Source organism: Scyliorhinus canicula, chromosome 3 (genome assembly GCF_902713615.1).
Source record: "Scyliorhinus canicula chromosome 3, sScyCan1.1, whole genome shotgun sequence".
Lineage (NCBI taxonomy): Eukaryota > Metazoa > Chordata > Chondrichthyes > Carcharhiniformes > Scyliorhinidae > Scyliorhinus > Scyliorhinus canicula.
In genome coordinates this window covers 54,878,584-54,896,291 of record NC_052148.1, presented here as the reverse complement: position 1 = coordinate 54,896,291, position 17,708 = coordinate 54,878,584, and the positions used below count along the sequence as shown (strand labels likewise).

The following is a 17,708-nucleotide window of genomic DNA, read 5'->3' as shown; positions in this document are numbered from 1 at the left end:
TTATTTTGCTCAGCTGAAGCAAGTGCAATGTGTGTACATGTTCTTTCTGTCTGTGAGGAATAGGGCCCTTGTGTTAATATATGTAGCTTCCACTACACACGTGCCACACTGAGCTCAACTGATTCTCTTAAATTGGTTGTCAGTTTAATTTTTAGCACACTGATGATTATTTCACACATGTTGTCCAGTCGCGGAATCACATCTAATGTTGGACACTGATTTGTGTTTTGCAAGCATGGGCTAGTTGGGTATGGTCTGTACTTTGTTGCGGACAATGGAAGGGACATATTGATTGATATGATTTGTTAATTATTAATTTGTAACTCTTGATATTTAAGGGATTCATTTTGTTTTGAACAGCTTCTCGTGACGATATCATTTAACCAGCCAGTCAAGCTTTATTCAATGAGGCTTCAAGCCCCTGACAATGGTGAGTTTGATTATTCCAATTCTTCAAATTTTATTGATATTTGCTTTTCTCTTAATTGATTTGTAATTATTACAGTAATGGTAAGGTAAGGCATGGCATTAAAAAGGACATTAGAGATGCATGATATATATGTATCAACAATTGGGACAAAAATGTAATATTTCCAAATTTGCTGACAATACAAAACTTAGTGGAATTGTGAGTGGTGAGGAGGGAGTAAAGAGACTCAAGGTGATTTGGACAAGTTGAGTGAGTGGGTAAATACATTGCAGATGCAGTATGATATGGATAAGTGTGAAGTTATTCACTTCAGTAGGAAAAACAGAATAGCAGAGTACTATTTAAATGATAGATTGGGAGATGTTGATGTTCAAAGGTACCGGAATGTCCCTGTACACCAGTCATTGAAAGCAAGCATGCATGCAGAAAGCAACTAAGAAGGCAAATGGTATGTTGGCCGCCTTTGCAAGAGGATTTGAGTACAACAGGAGTAAAGATGTCTCACTGCAGCTGTACAGGGTCTTGGTGCGACCACATCTCGAGTATTGTATGCAGTTTTATAATAATAATCACTTATTGTCACAAGTAGGCTTCAAGGAAGTTACTGTGAAAAGTCCCTAGTCATCACATTCCGGTGCCTGTTCTGGGAGGCCGGTACAGGAATTGAACCTGTTCTGCTGGCATTGTTCTGCATTACAAGCCAGCTGTTTAGCTCACTGTGCAAAACCAGCCCACAAGAAAATATACCTAAGAAAATACTTGCCATAGAGGAAGCGCGGAGAAAGTCTATCAGACTTAACTTGGAATGGCCTAGTTGATTAGGTCAACTAGGCCAGTAGTCACTGGAGTTTAGAGGAATGGATGGGGATCTCATTGAAACAAATAAAATTCTGACAGGGTTGGACAGGGTCACAGTCTCAGAATACAGGGTAGGTCAATTAGGACTGAGATGAGGAGAAATATCTTCATTCACTGGTGATCCTGCAGATTTCTTCACCACACAAGGCTGTGGAGGCCGCTGTATTTAAAAAAGAAATAGATTTCTCTGCTAAAGGCTTCAAGGGGTAAGGGGAGAGAGTGGGAGTTTGGCATTGCGATAGAGCATCAGCCATGATTACATTGAATAGCAGAGCAGGCTCGATGGGCTGCATGGTCTACTCCCATTTTCTGGTTCAGTGAAACTGAACTTGGTTACCCTGATTTCGGATTGCATTACTAAATTTGTCAAAAGTCTTAGTCATTTTAACTATAAAATGTTCATTTTCTGTTGTTGAACTTTGCTATTGGAATTTTGATCAAATTTCTATTGCAGAAGTTCAGACAGATGGCAATGAGTTGTTTTTATAATGTGGGGGAATTCCATAGACAAAAAACAACATTGTATTTTGAGAACACATTTTTATAAGTTTCGCTATTGCCGAACCGTGATTGGCAGATAGCTTGCTGACCTGCCTTGACATAAAAACAGATTCTAGTCTTCCTTTCCCAATAACTTATCTTTCCCCTGCCAACATTAAGCTGGTAAGGGAAAAATACTGTGAACTTGCTTTGTCATTTTACAGTGCAATATGTTATTCACCCACATGGTTGGCCTTAAAGAAAAGAACTTGAGGTAAATTTTAGTGTTATATGCGATTACACTCCATCTTCATTATCTACCCCAATGCTGCAACATACAAGGCCCTATGAAATACAATGCATTTTGAAAGCAAATCCACTTATTTTGGCCTGGTAACTAATTTGAAACCTCAGCATTCCTAACCTTTGTCAACATAAAATTACAAAAATACATATGCTGATGTAACTTTGAATTTGTGGGAAGTATCATGTATTCCCTACTTTGTTTAGGTGAGGAAAGATAGACGATCGATATATTAAGAGTGCGATTACTACTGAATTGTTTGGTATGAGCGATTGGAACACAGTAAAACATGAGACAATGAAAAACTGTTGTCTCAAAAACGAATACCTTTCGATAGATGGAGTTAACTAGTCCCGAAATCAATAGATCAGAATGAAGCTAGATCATATCAGTCAAAAGCAGTGGTAGATATTTGGGCACTAACCATGAGGAAGAGTGAGGTTCATCTACATTTCACCCTTGACTGTAATGGAGCCAAGAGGAAACAAGGTGGAAATGTTTCCAAACATCTACACTGTAATAGATGTCAATATCCATCCACTTAAATTTACTATGTGACATTGAGACAGATTGTACTGGTCGTTTCAATAAGGCTTGTATACCATAACTAATGACCCCGGCGAAGGTTTTTGAGTGAAGATAAGTACTGGAACCTACTTGACTGTGGAATGTTGCCCAGGCATGTCACTCTCTGATAACAACCAATTTGGTCAGTCTGTTCATCAATCTACAGAGTAATGAATGAAGTCATAAACAGTTGAATCAAACACCATCTGCTCATGACTAACCTCACTTGATGTTCAGTTCAAATTCCACCAGAAGCACTGCACTGGACCATGTCACAGGCGTGGATGCAAGTGCAGAATGCTGAAAAATCAGAGTAGCTGACCTGAGCATTGAAATAGGATTCAAAAGCTGCAGTGCTTGTGATGCTGAAAGCTTCAGTAAAATCAAGCTCTTGCATCAAATGCGTAAAAATGGTCATACCAAATGCATAGAAGGATGGTGTTTAAGTTTTTTTTCCAATTGAGGGGCAATTTAGCTAGGCCACTCCACCTACCCTGCACATATTTGGGTTGTGGGGTTGAGACCCACGCAGACACTGGGAGAATGTGCAGACTCCACATGGACAGTGACCTGGGGCTGGGATCAAACCCGGGTCCTTGCCACAGCAGCAGTGCTAACCACTGCTCCACCGTGCTGCCCAGGATGGTGTGTATTGGAAGTCAGTCATTGCAACCCCAAGACATTGATCCAGGAGTTGTTCAGGGAAGTATCCCTGGCTCAATCATCTTAATCAATTATGTGTTTGCACCATCAGCATGCCGAGGATTACTATTACCAGATTGGTCTCCAATCATACAAGTGCACCTGATTTTGATCTGTGACAAATAGTCGCTTTTTGCTGAGCTAGAAATAATGTTAAACATAACCAGGACCTCTGCTTTCTGATGAATGATGTTCATTTGATACATCTTTAGTTTACTCGGGCAGCATGGTTGGCACGGGCTTGGAGGGCCGAAGGGCCTATTCCTGTGCTGTACTTTTCTTTGTTCTTTGCTCGTTGAACGTTTCATAAACCATTTTCAGCCAGCACTATTGATTTTGAAGATCTGCCAATTAAATTAACACCAAAACTGCTTTGGATGAACTGGGTTGCTCTGTAGCATGCTTACATTGCAGTTGTATGGTTTGCACTCCTTGCTAGCAGCAAAGGCAGAAGTACTCATCAAAAAGTACAATACGAACGATGAAGAAGTAGAGTTGGTGAACTCTGCTTTTGTGAATCACCTTTGGAGGATCTTAATTTCTTGCATCCCATTTGCAACATAGCTGATGTGGCTACTCAAGGTGGGAAACTGCTATTAAGATTGAATTTATCTGGGGACTTCCGGTGACGGCGGCTGCGCAACAGAGGGCTCCTGTTCGGGAACGGCATTTTCGGGGCTTTAAGCCCGGTCCCAGGGTCCACGGAGGCATCAAAGGCGCAGAGGAGGCACAGCAGAAGAAGATGTCATGGGTCAGTAAGAAAACGGCCGTTATAAAAGCAGCTGAGGGCCCGTTGGGGAGTGGAGAGGTCACCAGGGAAAAATGAGGCTGGAGCACCAGGGGAAGCCGCATTGCTTAAGGCTGAAGAAATAACCAAGGTGATGGCTGCAGAATTCGAAAGGCAGTTTACAAAACACTTGGAGGAGATGAGGGAGGTTTTGAGTGTGCTGGTGGAGGAGGCGATTTCCCCGGTGGCGAGCGCAGTGGCGGAGGTGCGGGCGTAAGGGGAGGCGCTGAAGGAAGTGGAGGAGACGGTGTTGCAGCACGGTGATCAACTTGCCTCAATGGGGAAGGAGATGCGGAAGGTGATGGAGGTGAACAAGGATCTTCAAGGAAAATTGGAAGACCTGGAAAACAGATCCAGGCGACAGAATTTGAGGATTGTGGGGCTGCCCGAAGGAGTTGAAGGGCTGAGGCCGATGGAGTATTTTGCCGCTATGCTGGCGAAACTATTGGGGCAGGGGAAGGATCCCTCCCAATATGAACTGGATCGGGCTCATCGGTTGTGGAGGCCTGTACCAAAGGCGGGTGAGCCGCCAAGTGTAGTGACTTTGCGCTTCCGTAGGTCCAGTGGGAAGGAGAAGGTCCTGTGCTGGGCCAAGCAGAAGCGTGTGGTGCAGTGGGCTGGAGCTGGTATACGTGTATACCAGGACTTTAAGGTGGAGCTGGCGAGGAAGCGGGCTGCTTTCAACCGGGTGAAGAGGGCACTGTACATTAGCAAGGTGCAGTGCGGCATTGTATATCCAGCGAACCTCAGGGTGACTTATAAGCTCAAGGACTTTTATTTTGGAACGGCGGAAGCAACGGAGGAGTTTGCGAAGGCAGTAGGACTGTGGCTGAACTGAGAAATAGCCATGTGCCGATGTAACCTCAGGACTGTATTTTCTTCTTTGTTGTCTCTTTTTTGTTTCACTGCGTGCGGGTGTACGGGCTAAAGGAGATAATGGTGTATATATTTGGACAAGGGAAGTGATGGGACTTGCACTAGAAGTGAGGGTTCTTTGGGATGTAAGTGGATATGCGGGGTGTGTGCGCTAAAAGGGGATTTCTGGGTTTTCCTAGAGCCGGGCAAGGGGGAAAGGGACCCAGGCGGGGGCCTCCGACCGGCCAGTGAATGGGAGTGAGGTGGGGGGAGGGGCTGCGGCCATCGGAGTCTGGCAGAACAGGGTCCGAGTGGTCTAGCCGGGGTGGAAAGTTGGGGGGAAGGAACAGCGGTTGGGGGGAGGAGTTTTACAAGAGGCAGTGGGCGGGAGGAGTTGGAGGGGAGGGGGGTGGTGTTTACAACTCTTGGGTATCATGTACCATTCTCGTTCAGAGGTTGGACAGCGTTGAGTGGGGGTGGGGGGGGGGGGGGGGGGGGGGGGGCTCTAGGGTGACCATGGGTGGTCCTGGACTCCTTTCTCTTTTCTCCTTTGTGTTTTGTTTCCACCGTGGGAGTGTTTGTTTTATTGGATGCATATATTGACAGGTGGGCCGTTGTTTGGGGTGGTGGGAGGATGGGATCGTTGTTATGGTTAAGGGAATTGAATTTGTATTTGTTACCGTTTACTGTTTGTGGGTGGGGTGTGAATTTTGGAGGAAAATGTGAAAATGGAGAATAAAAACATTTTTTAAAAAAGATTGAATTTATCTATCAATTAAGAAAGATTTCAAAAAGCTGGCATGAGGCAATAAATGCTGCCATTTTAAATTTTATCAAATTATACAACCAGCTATGGACAATATCACTCCTCTCCACAACTGAAAGATGTAAAGGGTTTTACCTAACTACTTGTATTCCTAAGGAACAAGTCGCTTTGGATGAGGTTTGTGACCAGGCACTATCGATTGAGTCAAATTTGAGAACCAGAGTGGTGGTAAATTCTTGTGGCGTGATGTGTGCTTTATTGTTCAGACATCAAGTGGTCATCATGTATACCCTTCACTTTTCAGATTCAATTTCATGTAAATTAATGATTGCTGATCTGATTCTTATGCTACAAGATAAGGACTTTGCTGCCATAGACGAGGCCCTTTATTGACCTGCAGCCAGGAGCAAAGCTGATCTGACAGTTCTTTTACCGAACAATAAAGTTGCCAAGGAATCCCATGTGCTGCTTTTTGCACCCAACATGTTTTAAAAGAGCTCTATTGGAGGAATTTCAGTACATTCTTGAACAAAAAACATAACTTTAAAGCTTGTCTGAAAATATATTTGAAGGTGACTTGCAATTAAATCTTTATTCCACTATTTTGAACAAAGATTTTCTTGAAACTGAGCAGCCCGGCAGCCTGATGTGTACTAATTTAATTGAGGGCTGTATAACAGTACAACACAACTGAATAACAGTATTGGTTAGTCAGCAGTATTTTGTTACAATGGTGCAGATGATGCTGCGGATTTCACTACCGCCATTTGCAGGCTTTTAAGAGTGGTTCGCAAAACTAATCTAGCATTCTACTTCTTCATGTTCACTTCTTTAGCCTATTCCGAATAAATATCGGACTCATTCCGCTATTGGGAAAGACTTGATTCAGTTGTTTAGGATTTTAGATTTCATTGATGATGGCTAGTCAACCATCCTACAATTTCACTATATAGTTTAATAATATTCTTGCATTCACAGGCCGAGGTCCTAAGTTTGTAAAAATATTCACCAATCTGCCACGCTCTTTTGATTTTGATGACGCTGAAAGAAGTGAACCAACCCAAACCCTGGAGTTGACACTAGAGGACCTCAAAGAAGAAGGAATCGTGCCACTGCGCTATGTCAAATTTCAGAATGTTAATAGTGTAACAGTGAGTGCCGATGTTTGTTTGAAATTTGTTTTAGAAAGTTCATACAATATTTGTGCTGAAATTTTTGACACTGAATTCATTTTACTTTGTGTTGGAGACATAATCCAATCAAATCCTGCAATGACAATTAACTACAATAATTTCCAAACACCACAGATTTTAAGGATTGAGGAAGGTGAATTAATCAAATTGGGTACACAGAAATAAAACTGGATTGAAAGGAAATGTTTAAAAACAAATTTGACTTTAAAATCTCACCTATTTGCTGTCTGAAGGAAAGTTTATTTTTTTTAATATTCTGACCTGGGGAGGTTGGTTGGCGGTCATTGAGAATTGTCAGGTTAAAAGGGTGCTTGTATTATTAATGTTCAATGCGTATAGGCAGCAATTATTTTGAAATACTGTGATACTATTTATAGAATGAGTTGTTTTGGGTTCTTATTGGTTTGGAAAAAATTGCAATTTTGGGTTCTTAGACTGCTATGGGTACATGCCGTCTTTCCTTCTGGAATGGCGAATCTGGATGAGACTAAAGAAATCTCATTGCAAGCTGAAGATCAGCAGGTCTTGCATAAATCTGCATTAGTGCTCATGCAAACTGAGTAAGCAATTACTTCTGGAACCACAGTAATGTAAGAGGTAAAGTATAAGTGTGATTAGGCATTGCAACAGGTGTGTTTTTGTTAATCCTCCTGCCATTCACTTTTTGTTTCCAGCTTTTTATCAAATCAAACCAGGGTGATGAGGACACCACAAGAATTAATTACCTTGCATTTATTGGAACCCCTGTGCAAACCACAAACATGTTGGACTTCAGACGAGTAAGTTTTACCAATAAATACTTGAGATTTAATGTCTTGAAGTCACTGAACTAGTGGGTGCATCTGGCACTTTCCATGTACCTAGTTATTGCATCCAGCTGGTCAAACTGAATAGCTAAGACAGGAGGCTACACTGCATATCGCCCAACTTGTGACTGCGTGAGGAGAAAGGCAGCAATTCAGATTCAATGCCCATTGAAAGCTGTGCCTCTAAAATCTTTGAAATTTTTTTGAGTAAAGGGCTGGTGGATGGTAATTGTATGGAAATATGTTTCTTGGTTACTAGCTAATGTGACAAAGAATAATAAACTCTTGTCTTCACTGCCTTGGATATTCTTGGGTCAGACCTGATTATTAGATCTAACTGGAGAGATCCAGAAACCATTAAAATGAGCTAGTGATCATTGCAACTTTGGTGTAATTCATAAACATGGCCCTTTATGCTATTGCATAATTCTGCTATTTCACAATTGTTAGAATTGTTTGTTCAAGACATGCCCTAATAACTTTCAGAATTGGCTACCTTGATGACAACATTGTTGGGTTACTCTTGTGCATCTAAAATATTGGGTTGAATGTTGAGATGTGTCATGGCTACAGAAGATGCGCAGTCATGAGAAATCAAATGGAGAAAAGTGAAGGGACAAAGTGCAACTTGCTCAAAAATAAATAATGGTGACAAAAACAATGGCTGTGGATTTTTACATCAAACCTATCATGGTGGCATGGTCGGTGATTTTGAGTCCCCACTGATTTGACAACTTAACACATGACAGATCAATTATGTTTAGCTGCTGTAGCAGTGGAGTATTATTGGCTTTTAACCCTGGGGCAGTGGGTCGTGGAAGAAACTGGATGAAGTTCTGGCTGCAATCAAAAGACATTTGTTGGAGATATGTAGTTGCTAATATTAAGAATGTGCAACGATCCCCCCCCCTTTTGATTTAAAATCATTATTTCAGTAAACTGCGACATGCCAGATTGTGCCAATTAATCCGCGGGGGGGGAGGGGCGGAATTCTCGGTAAATTGAAAAGGCAGATTTATATTCAAAGCTTAACATTTGAAGTGTTCAATGGTAGAATTTATCATAAAATAAATGCACTTTTAATTTATTTTCCTAGATTGCTGGAAAGAAAGGAGAAAGCCACTAACCGAATGAAGGAAAGACTGGGAATGCTGACTGTGTTGATAAGACCACATTTGGCCAATACTGTGTTTTCTGGATTCTTGCAATATCATCAATACCATGACTCTTGATTTGGTTCACTAAAATCTCTTGCTTCCAGACTTCCAAGCAAATCATTGTTAAGTTCAAAATATTTTGTGGATTATTCTTGATTGTGATGAACTGGTTTAATTATTTTCTGCAAAATGAGAATTAGTCATTCTGGAAGTCACCTTGGAATGCACCTGAAAGTTAAAGTTGTGCACTTAACCTTGCTGTAACTAGCCAACCTAAATGTGGTGGTACTTTCCAGATCTTCGTGTCACATGGATTCCAGTGGTAAGCTGGTAGTTGTTTCCTCCAAATTTGAGATATAAACCTGACTGCACCTGCTGTCTGTTGACTAATACGAATAGTGTTGGATAATTAAAATAACGTTTACCTAATTGTGCCAACTGATTGTGATTTTTTTAAAAAATAATTTACTGTGGACATATTAAAGATGCACTTGGATATTGATTTTTCGTGGTAAATTACACTTTATACACTATTTACGTTACGGCTTGGTCTAGTCCAAACTTTACCTGGGTAATCGTATCATGCTTCTTCTCTACTTTGACTGACTATGAAGAATGTTGAAAGATCAATGCAGAGTGTCATAAGCGTTTAATACTTGAAGAATGGTTACCTTGCAGCAGGAATGTTCAAGATGTCTTGTGCACTTTTATGGTCATTGCCCCATAGAACATAAACTTCCATAAACACAAATAGAATACTGTACCCTTTTAGGTTCCTTGCCAGAAGGGATTCACAATATTTGAATTTGTACGGCCCCTCTCACTACCTCAGGATGTCGTTAAATGCTTTGTGGGCAGACACATGGCAGATGCAGTTTAATACTAAGTATAAAGTAATGTGTTTGACTTAAAACACCAGGGAGAGAAAACGTTATCTAAATTGTATTTTTTGAGGGGTTGCAAAAAGAGGCTCAATCTGCTTAGTCGCAAATGTTTGAAGTTTTCCGAAAAAGTTGATGAGGTAAGTAAGAAAAAAATGCATTGGACACTTGACTTTGCATATAAAGGCAGAGGACAAAAACAAGGAAGTCCTGCTGGATTATAACAAACTACAACTACAGTATATAGTACAATTCTGGACAGCATATTTCAAGGAGAATGTCAGATGTTTCAAGGGAGGTTTACCAAGGGTGAGTTCTTCAATTATGTCGAGAGGTTGGCAAAGCTGGGACTGTTCTTCGGGTAGTGATGTTTAAGAGGAGACCTAATGAAATACTTTAATATTGGGGGATTTTGAGTAGGGAGAAGCTGTTTCCTCTGACAAATGGATCGGTAATCGAAGTCTCTGATTCAAAGTAATTGGCAAAAAGATAGCAGCTGGAAGGAGGTGGAGAGTGTATGGAAATTGTTTTTTTTTTCTTGCAAGGTTAATTTCTGGATTGCACTACTTGATTGATGCAAACTGATGTCTAAGGAACATTGGAAGACAAGTAGAGATGTACTTGACTAATTGGTATGGTTATAAAGAAAAGATTAACTTGCATTTATATCTTGTCTTTCAAAGGACATTCCAAAGCATGTTGCACTTTATTTTGAAGTGTAGTCACATTTATGATGTGGGAAACATGGCAGCCAGTTTTTCACAGCATGCGCCCACAAATAACAATGTGATTACGACCAGGTAATCTGTTCTTGTGATTTTATTTTTATTCCTTTATGGGGTGTGGGCATCGTTGGTTAGTCAGCATTTATTGCCCTTGAAAAGGTGGCGGTGACCTGCGTTCTTGAATCACTGCAGTCCATGTGGTCTAGGTACACCCACAGTGCTGTTAGGGAGGGAGTTCCAGGATTTTGACCCAGTGATAGTGAAGGAACGGTGATATATTTCCAAGTCCGGGTGGTGAGTGACTTGGAGGGGAACCTCCAGATGGTGGGGTTCCCGTGTATCTATTGCTCTTGTCCTAGATTGTAGCGGTCCTGTTTGGAAGGTGTTGTCTAAGAGATTAAGGAATACATATTGGCCAGGATACCAAAGAAAACACTTGCTTTTCTTAAGTAGTCCATTAAATTGTTGAGTCCACCAGGCCTCTGACCCAGGTTCGATTCCTGGCTTGGGTCACTGTCTGTGTGGAGTCTGCACATTCTCCCTGTCTGCATGGGTTTCCTCCGGTGTGCTCCGGTTTCCTCCCACAATTCCCAAAAGACGTGCTGCTAGGTAATTTGGACGTTCTGAATTCTCCCTCTGTACCTGAAAAGGCGCTGGAATGTGGCGACTAAGGGCTTTTCACAGTAATTTAATTGCAGTGTTAATGTAAGCCTACTTGTGACAATAAAGATTATTATTATTTCTTGTCTTCTTATGATCAGACCTTTCAGCTTCAACAAAACCTCCTTAGTGATGGCTACTGTACGCACCTCTGCCCCCTGACTCCCTCGAAGTTCTGGTATGCTGCTGATATCTTCCACCGGGAAGTTTGAGGCAAAGGGTCTGGTTTGCACAGTGGGCCCAACAGCTGGCTTGTAATGCAGAACAATGCCAGCACGGTAGCACAGTGGTTAGCACAGTAGTTTCACAGCTCCAGGGTCCCAGGTTCGAATCCCGGCTTGGGTCAATGTTTGTGCGGAGTCTGCACGTTCTCCCTGTGTCTGCGTGGGTTTCCTCCGGATGCTCTGGTTTCCTCCCACAGTCCAAAGATGTGTAGGTTATGCGGATTAGCTATTCTAAATTGCCCTTTGTATCCAAAAAAAAGTTAGTTTGGGTTACAGATGTGGGCTTAATTGGGGTGGTATTTCCAAGGGCCGGTTCAGGCTCGATGGGCCAAATGGACGACTCCTGCACTGTAAATTCTATGAAGGCCAGACCAGCTAATGATGCTTCCCTAAAGGACGTTGGTGATCCAGATGGGATTTTTCAACATTCGACAATGATTTCATGGTCATCATCAGACTTTTATTTCCAGATTTTTATTCAATTCAAATTTCACCATCTGCTTTGGTGGGATTCAAACCTAGGTCCCCAGAGCATTACCCTGGGTCTCTGGAATTCTAATCCAGTGACGTTACCACTTGGCTCCAGTTAAGCCGAACCAGTGTTTTGTACAGCTTTAACATTCCTTGTTTTTATTGTCTATGTCCATGTTAATAACTTCAGGTTGTTGTATGCTTTATTAACCACTCTCTCAAGGTGTCCTGCCACCTTCAACGACTTACGTACACGTACACCCAAGTCCCTCTGTTCTTGCACCCTCTTGAGAATTGTACCCTTTCTCTGGTTTCTTTCCATCAAACTTAATCACATCACATTTCTCAGCATTGAATTTCGTCTGCCTGTTTCATCACCCTGTCTATGTCCCTTAGAAGTTCTATACTAACCCCCTTACAGTTCACTTATGTTTTGTGGCATCTGCAAATTTTGAATTGTCCTGAAGGTTTGCATCATAAACATACATCAGGGAGGAGCAGGGGTCTTAACACAGATGCCCGGGGGACACCTACAAACATTCCTCCAGTGCTCAAAACAACCATTCACCAACACTGACCCCATTGCTCAGTCAACTTAATATCCATGCTGCTTCTGGCTCTTATTCCATGAGCTCTTTATTGTGGCAGAACAGGCTTGTGAGCACTTACCAATTACCTTTTGGAAGTCCAGGTACACTCGATCAAAAGCATTACCCTCATCAACCTCCATTAATATTTTAAAAAGCTCCAAGTTAAACACAATTTTCCATTTGCAAATCCATATGGTTTTCCTTAATCACTTGCATTTTCCCAAGTGGCAATTTTGTATATCATTTGCAATTCTCCATTCCTCTGGCACTACCTGTGATCCTAAGTAAGACTGAAAAATTATGGCCATTGCCTCTGCAATTTCTACCTTCACTTCCCTCCATGTACTTGGCTACATCTCATGGGGTCTTGATCAGCTTTCAGTGCAGTCAATGTATTCAATACCTCCTGATCAAATTTAAATCCATCCAGTATCTGAGCTGCCTCTTCAACCACAATCGTTTGCGACTTAGCCAAGACCTCTGCCTTCATGTGTAAATCATCTTTTTGATTCCTAATCCACCCCATGCTTTTTACCACCCTTTTACTATTGACATGCCTGTAGAGGACTGTTGAATTACCATTCAGATTAGCTGCCAGTCTTAGTCTCTTATGGAACACTGACTTAGCTTGCAGTTGAGAGGAGATTTGTGGGTGGGGAGACAACTGGGTCCTGGCACTGAGACCGAGAATTAAAGTCTTGTAACAGTGGGTGTTGTCCAGGCATGGCAGCTTTGTTGGTAGGAAGCCCTGAAAAGCTGTACCCAAATTACCATTGATGTATTTCATGTTTTGTCCATCAGCCGCTTCCCATATCCATCTACAGCCCGTTCTCGGCTTCAAAGGTACTTCTTTGGCTGTAGGGTGCATTTACCATCCGATGATAGTGAAAGGACCATATAAATGCAAGCCTTTTTTAAAAAAAACACTTTTTATTCTCTTTCATATTTTCATATGTACAACAAATAATTAACAATAATAACAAATACAATGGCAATCCTCAGGCCAACAGCTCCCAACATTTTGCAGATAAAACACAATGAAAAAGAATCATAATTAATTTATACGTTCCAACCACTCCCCTTTGTTCGATGGCATTAAATTCATGAAAATACGTAAGAACTAGGAGCAGGAGTAGGCCACCTGACCCTTCAAGTCTACTCCACCATTCAATGAGATCATGGCTGATCTTTGGTGGATTCAGCTCCACTTTCCAGCCCGAACCAAAGCCGACCTCCACCCCACAGAATCCATCTTTGGACAATCAGCGAGGCGAAGGCTAAGACATCTGCTTCTGCACCTGCTTCCAACCCTGGCCAATCTGACACTCCAAATTTAGCTTGTAAAGGACCTGATTCGAGTCTTGTGCACCACCTTTGAGATTATCCTAAGGACCTCCCTCCATTGCCCTTCCAGTTTTGGGCAGGACCAAAACATATGAACGTGATTTCTCCCCCCCCCCCCCAACAAAGTTCACATACATCCTCCACCCCCTCAAAAAGTCAGTTCATCCTCGTCCTTGTGAGGTGCACTCTATACACTGCCTTCAACTATCAGCCCCAACCTCACACATGAAATTGATGCATTCACCCTCCGAAGCACCTCAACACCACAAACCTTCCTCCATGCCCCTCCAATTATTCCTCCTACTTTGCCTTAATCCCATCCAGTGATACCTTATCTTCTCCCAGAATGACCCTATAAATCGCCGACACCACCCCTTTCTCCAATTCCCCCACGTCAATATATCTTCCAATAGTGTGGGGGCCATGGAATCAGAAAGCTCTGTACCTCCTTCCTGGCAAAATTTGGACCTGCACATACCTAAACATCTCCCCCTGCTGAACTCCCCCCCCCCCCCCCCCCCCCCCCCCCCCAGCTCCTCCAACTTCACAAACCGGCCTCGCAGAAACAAATCCTTTAATACCCTTACTTCCCCCCTCCTCCCATCTCGGAAAATTCCCATCCCACCTTCCTGGTTCAAATCTATGATTCCCACGAATCATGATTTCCCTTGATCCTGCCCACAACCTAAATTTCTGGCGCAACTGCCTCCAGAACTTTAGTGTTTCCGTTAGCACGGACTCCCTGAGTATTTCCATGGGGCCATTGGAAGCAGCGCTGTTGCCAACCCTGACCTTCTGCATAGCCTCTCCTCCGTTCTTCACCCAACCCCCCTCCCTCATCCCCCACCCAGCCGCACACCTTCTCAGCATTCACCGCCCAGTAATAATACAATAAATTTGGGAGACCCAACCCCCCTGACTGCCGTTCTCTCTGCAACAGCACCTTCTTAATCCTAGCCACTTTACCCTCCCCAAATAAACAAGGTAATCATCTTTTCTACTTCCTTAAAAAACATCTTTGATAAAAAGATCGGCTGGCACTGAAAAATGAATTGAAACCACAGCAATACGTTCATCTTAATTGCCTGCACCCGACCTGCCAGTGATCGAGGAAGACAATTCCATCTTGCCAAATCTGCTTTCATGCTCTCCAACAAACCAGTGATGTTATATCTACGGAGCTCTCCCCAATCTCGTGCTACCTGCACCCCCAGTTATCTAAAGTGGGTTACCTCCTTATGGAGTGGCAGCCCCCCCGCAACCCCTGCACCCACCCCCGACTGGGACACCATAACATTTTTTTGTTTATACCCTGAGAAAGACTCAAACACTCGAAACAGCTCCAATATACCACCCATCGATGCACTGGGTTCCAACACTTACAATAGTAATTCATGTGCGTACAAAGGTACCCTATGCTCCACCTCCCCCCGCGCTATCCCCCTCCACACCCCCGAACTTCTCAACGCGATAGCCAAAGGCTCGATCACAAGCACAAACAAATGGGGGACAGAGGACACCCCTGCCTCGTACCTCGATGTAGAGAAAAATATTCAGAATTCATGTTATTCGTGCGGACACTCGCCCTCTGCTCCCTTTAAAGTAATTTTACCCAATCCACAAATCGCGGCCCAATCCCGAACCGCTCCTAAACCGCCATCAAATACCTCCACTCTATCCAGTCATATGCCTTCTCGGTGTCCAGTGCCACTACTACCTCTGTCTCCCTCCCCTCCGCTGGTGCCATAACTACATTCAGAACCCTCCTAATGTTTGTAAAAAGCTCCCTCCCTCTTATAAACGCCGTCTGATCTTACCCTATCACCTTTGGTAGGCACTCCTCCAACCTACCCACCAACACCTTCGTCAACACCTTTGCATCTACATTCAAGAGTGATATGGGCCTATACGACCCACACTCTGTCGGATCTTTATCCTTATTGAGCAACAAGGAGATCGATGCCTGCCTCAAAGTCTGTGGCAACACCCGCTTCCCTATCACCTCCTCAAACATCCCCACCATCAGCAGTGCCAGCTTATCCCTAAATTTTTTATAGTACTCCACTGGAAACTCATCTGGCCTTGTTACCTTTCCCGACTGCATCCTCCCAATCGCATCCTTTATCTCCTGCTCCCCTATCACCCCTGCCAATGTGATCCTATCCTCCTCCCCCAACCTTAGATATTCCAAACCATCCAGGAATTCCTGCATTCCCCGATCCTCCCCCGAGCTCTAGACATTCTCATAGAACTCCTCAAACACCCTATTAATCTCATCCAGAGCCACCACCAACTTCCTTGTCTCATCCCGAACCTGAACAATTTCCCTCGCTGCTGCCTCCTTCCAAAGGTCTCTCCATACTCATAGACCGCTCCCCTCGCCCGCCTCAATTGGCACTCCGCCCTCCTTGTGTATAGCCGGTCGGAACTCGCCTGCAACTCCTTCCTTTTCCAAGTGTTGGATCTACATCCTCTGCAAACCTCCTGCCAATTCCAACATCTCATCTATTAATCGTTGCCGCTCCACCCTCTCCTCCTTATCCCCCTTTGCCATAAACAATATCACTCCCCCACCCCCACCACTGCCTTCAAAGCTTCCCATACCACCGCCTGCGAGACCTCACCCATACAATTAAACTGCACATATTCCTCAATCACTTTTCCAATCTTATCACAAAATCCTCGGTCTCCCAACAGCCCCACATCCAATCTCCGCTGCTGCAGTATTCTCTTCTCCAACACCATATCAACCCAGTGTGGCGCATGGCCCGATATCGCAATTGCTGAATATTCCAATCCCTTGATTCCGGCCAACAGTGACTTCCCCACCCCAAAGAAATCTTATCTGCAAATAGGCCTTATGAACTGAAGAGAATAAAGAATACTCCCGCTCCCCCTGGGTGCAAGAACCTACAAGGGTCCACTCCCATTTCCACCATTAGCCCAGCCAACGCCTTCGCTCCCCCTGACTGGGTAAGTGATCACGGTCGTGACCTGTCCAATTTGGTCCTGCACCAGATTCCAGTCTCCACTCACTATCAATTCATGTGACTCCCAAGTCGGGGATAGCCCCACAACTTTGCAAACCCTGCAGCATCCCAATTTGGACCATACACATCAGTTCTGCCAACATCTTGGCAAAGTACTCTGTCGGCCTCGGACCCTCCACTCCATCGGGCAGATCCACAATCCTCAGATTTTGTTGTCTCGGGGGGTTCTCCATATCCTGCAGCTTTGAGGTGAGCTGATTGCTGTCCTGCGACATGGCCTCTTCCACTCCCTTCATCTTCTCACTCTGTTCCGTCGCCTCGGCCACGCCTTTGCAACAGCTGCCCTCACCGGGGCAATTGCTTTCTCTACCAACGCCTTCAATGCTATCACCATCTCCTTTCTCATCCATATGTTTTGCGAATGCTTTTCGAGCTCAAGAGACACGACCTCAGCCATCCTCTCTGCTGTAAGCAGTGCGGCTCCACCCAGCGGCCCCGTCACCGCCATCTTGTCAGCTCCTCCGGGCTGGTCCTCACTCTTGATGGTGAGCTCTCATTCTCTCCCTTCCTCGCTGATGTTTTCCTCTGGCCTTTGGACATCTTTCGCCTTCGTTACAGCTTCTTAATTCTTCATGAATTGCCCCCAGGAGTGGGAATTAAAATGTCCTAAAAAGAAAAAAAAAAACATTTACGCCTTAAGTAGGAGCCACCCAATGTGTGACGACCCCTCTACATGCCGCCTTCACCTGTGTCGTGTTCAGCTTAACACCGCTACTTCGGCTGCATTGTGCACTGGACCCAGCCTCGCTGATCCAGCTGCCTCGTGTTCTAGGCCCAGTCCCACCGCTCCGGTGCTTCAAACACTGACCTCAGTCTCACTGGCCCAGCTGCTTTACATTCTGCCATCAGACCTGCTAC

At 43.8% G+C, this 17,708-nt stretch overlaps 1 protein-coding gene across 1 annotated transcript in view; it reads left to right on the top strand.

Moving 5' to 3' along the window:
• Nucleotides 1-9,407, top strand: part of txnl1 (thioredoxin-like 1) — a 35,199-nt gene extending 25,792 nt beyond the window's left edge. The window contains exons 5-8 of the mRNA XM_038790558.1: nucleotides 361-430; nucleotides 6,728-6,900; nucleotides 7,617-7,721; nucleotides 8,845-9,407. Coding sequence (XP_038646486.1) covers nucleotides 361-430; nucleotides 6,728-6,900; nucleotides 7,617-7,721; nucleotides 8,845-8,874 — 378 coding nt within the window. The 3' untranslated portion in view covers nucleotides 8,875-9,407. The remainder of the gene's footprint in view (nucleotides 1-360; nucleotides 431-6,727; nucleotides 6,901-7,616; nucleotides 7,722-8,844) is intronic.
• Nucleotides 9,408-17,708: the final 8,301 nt, after the last annotated feature.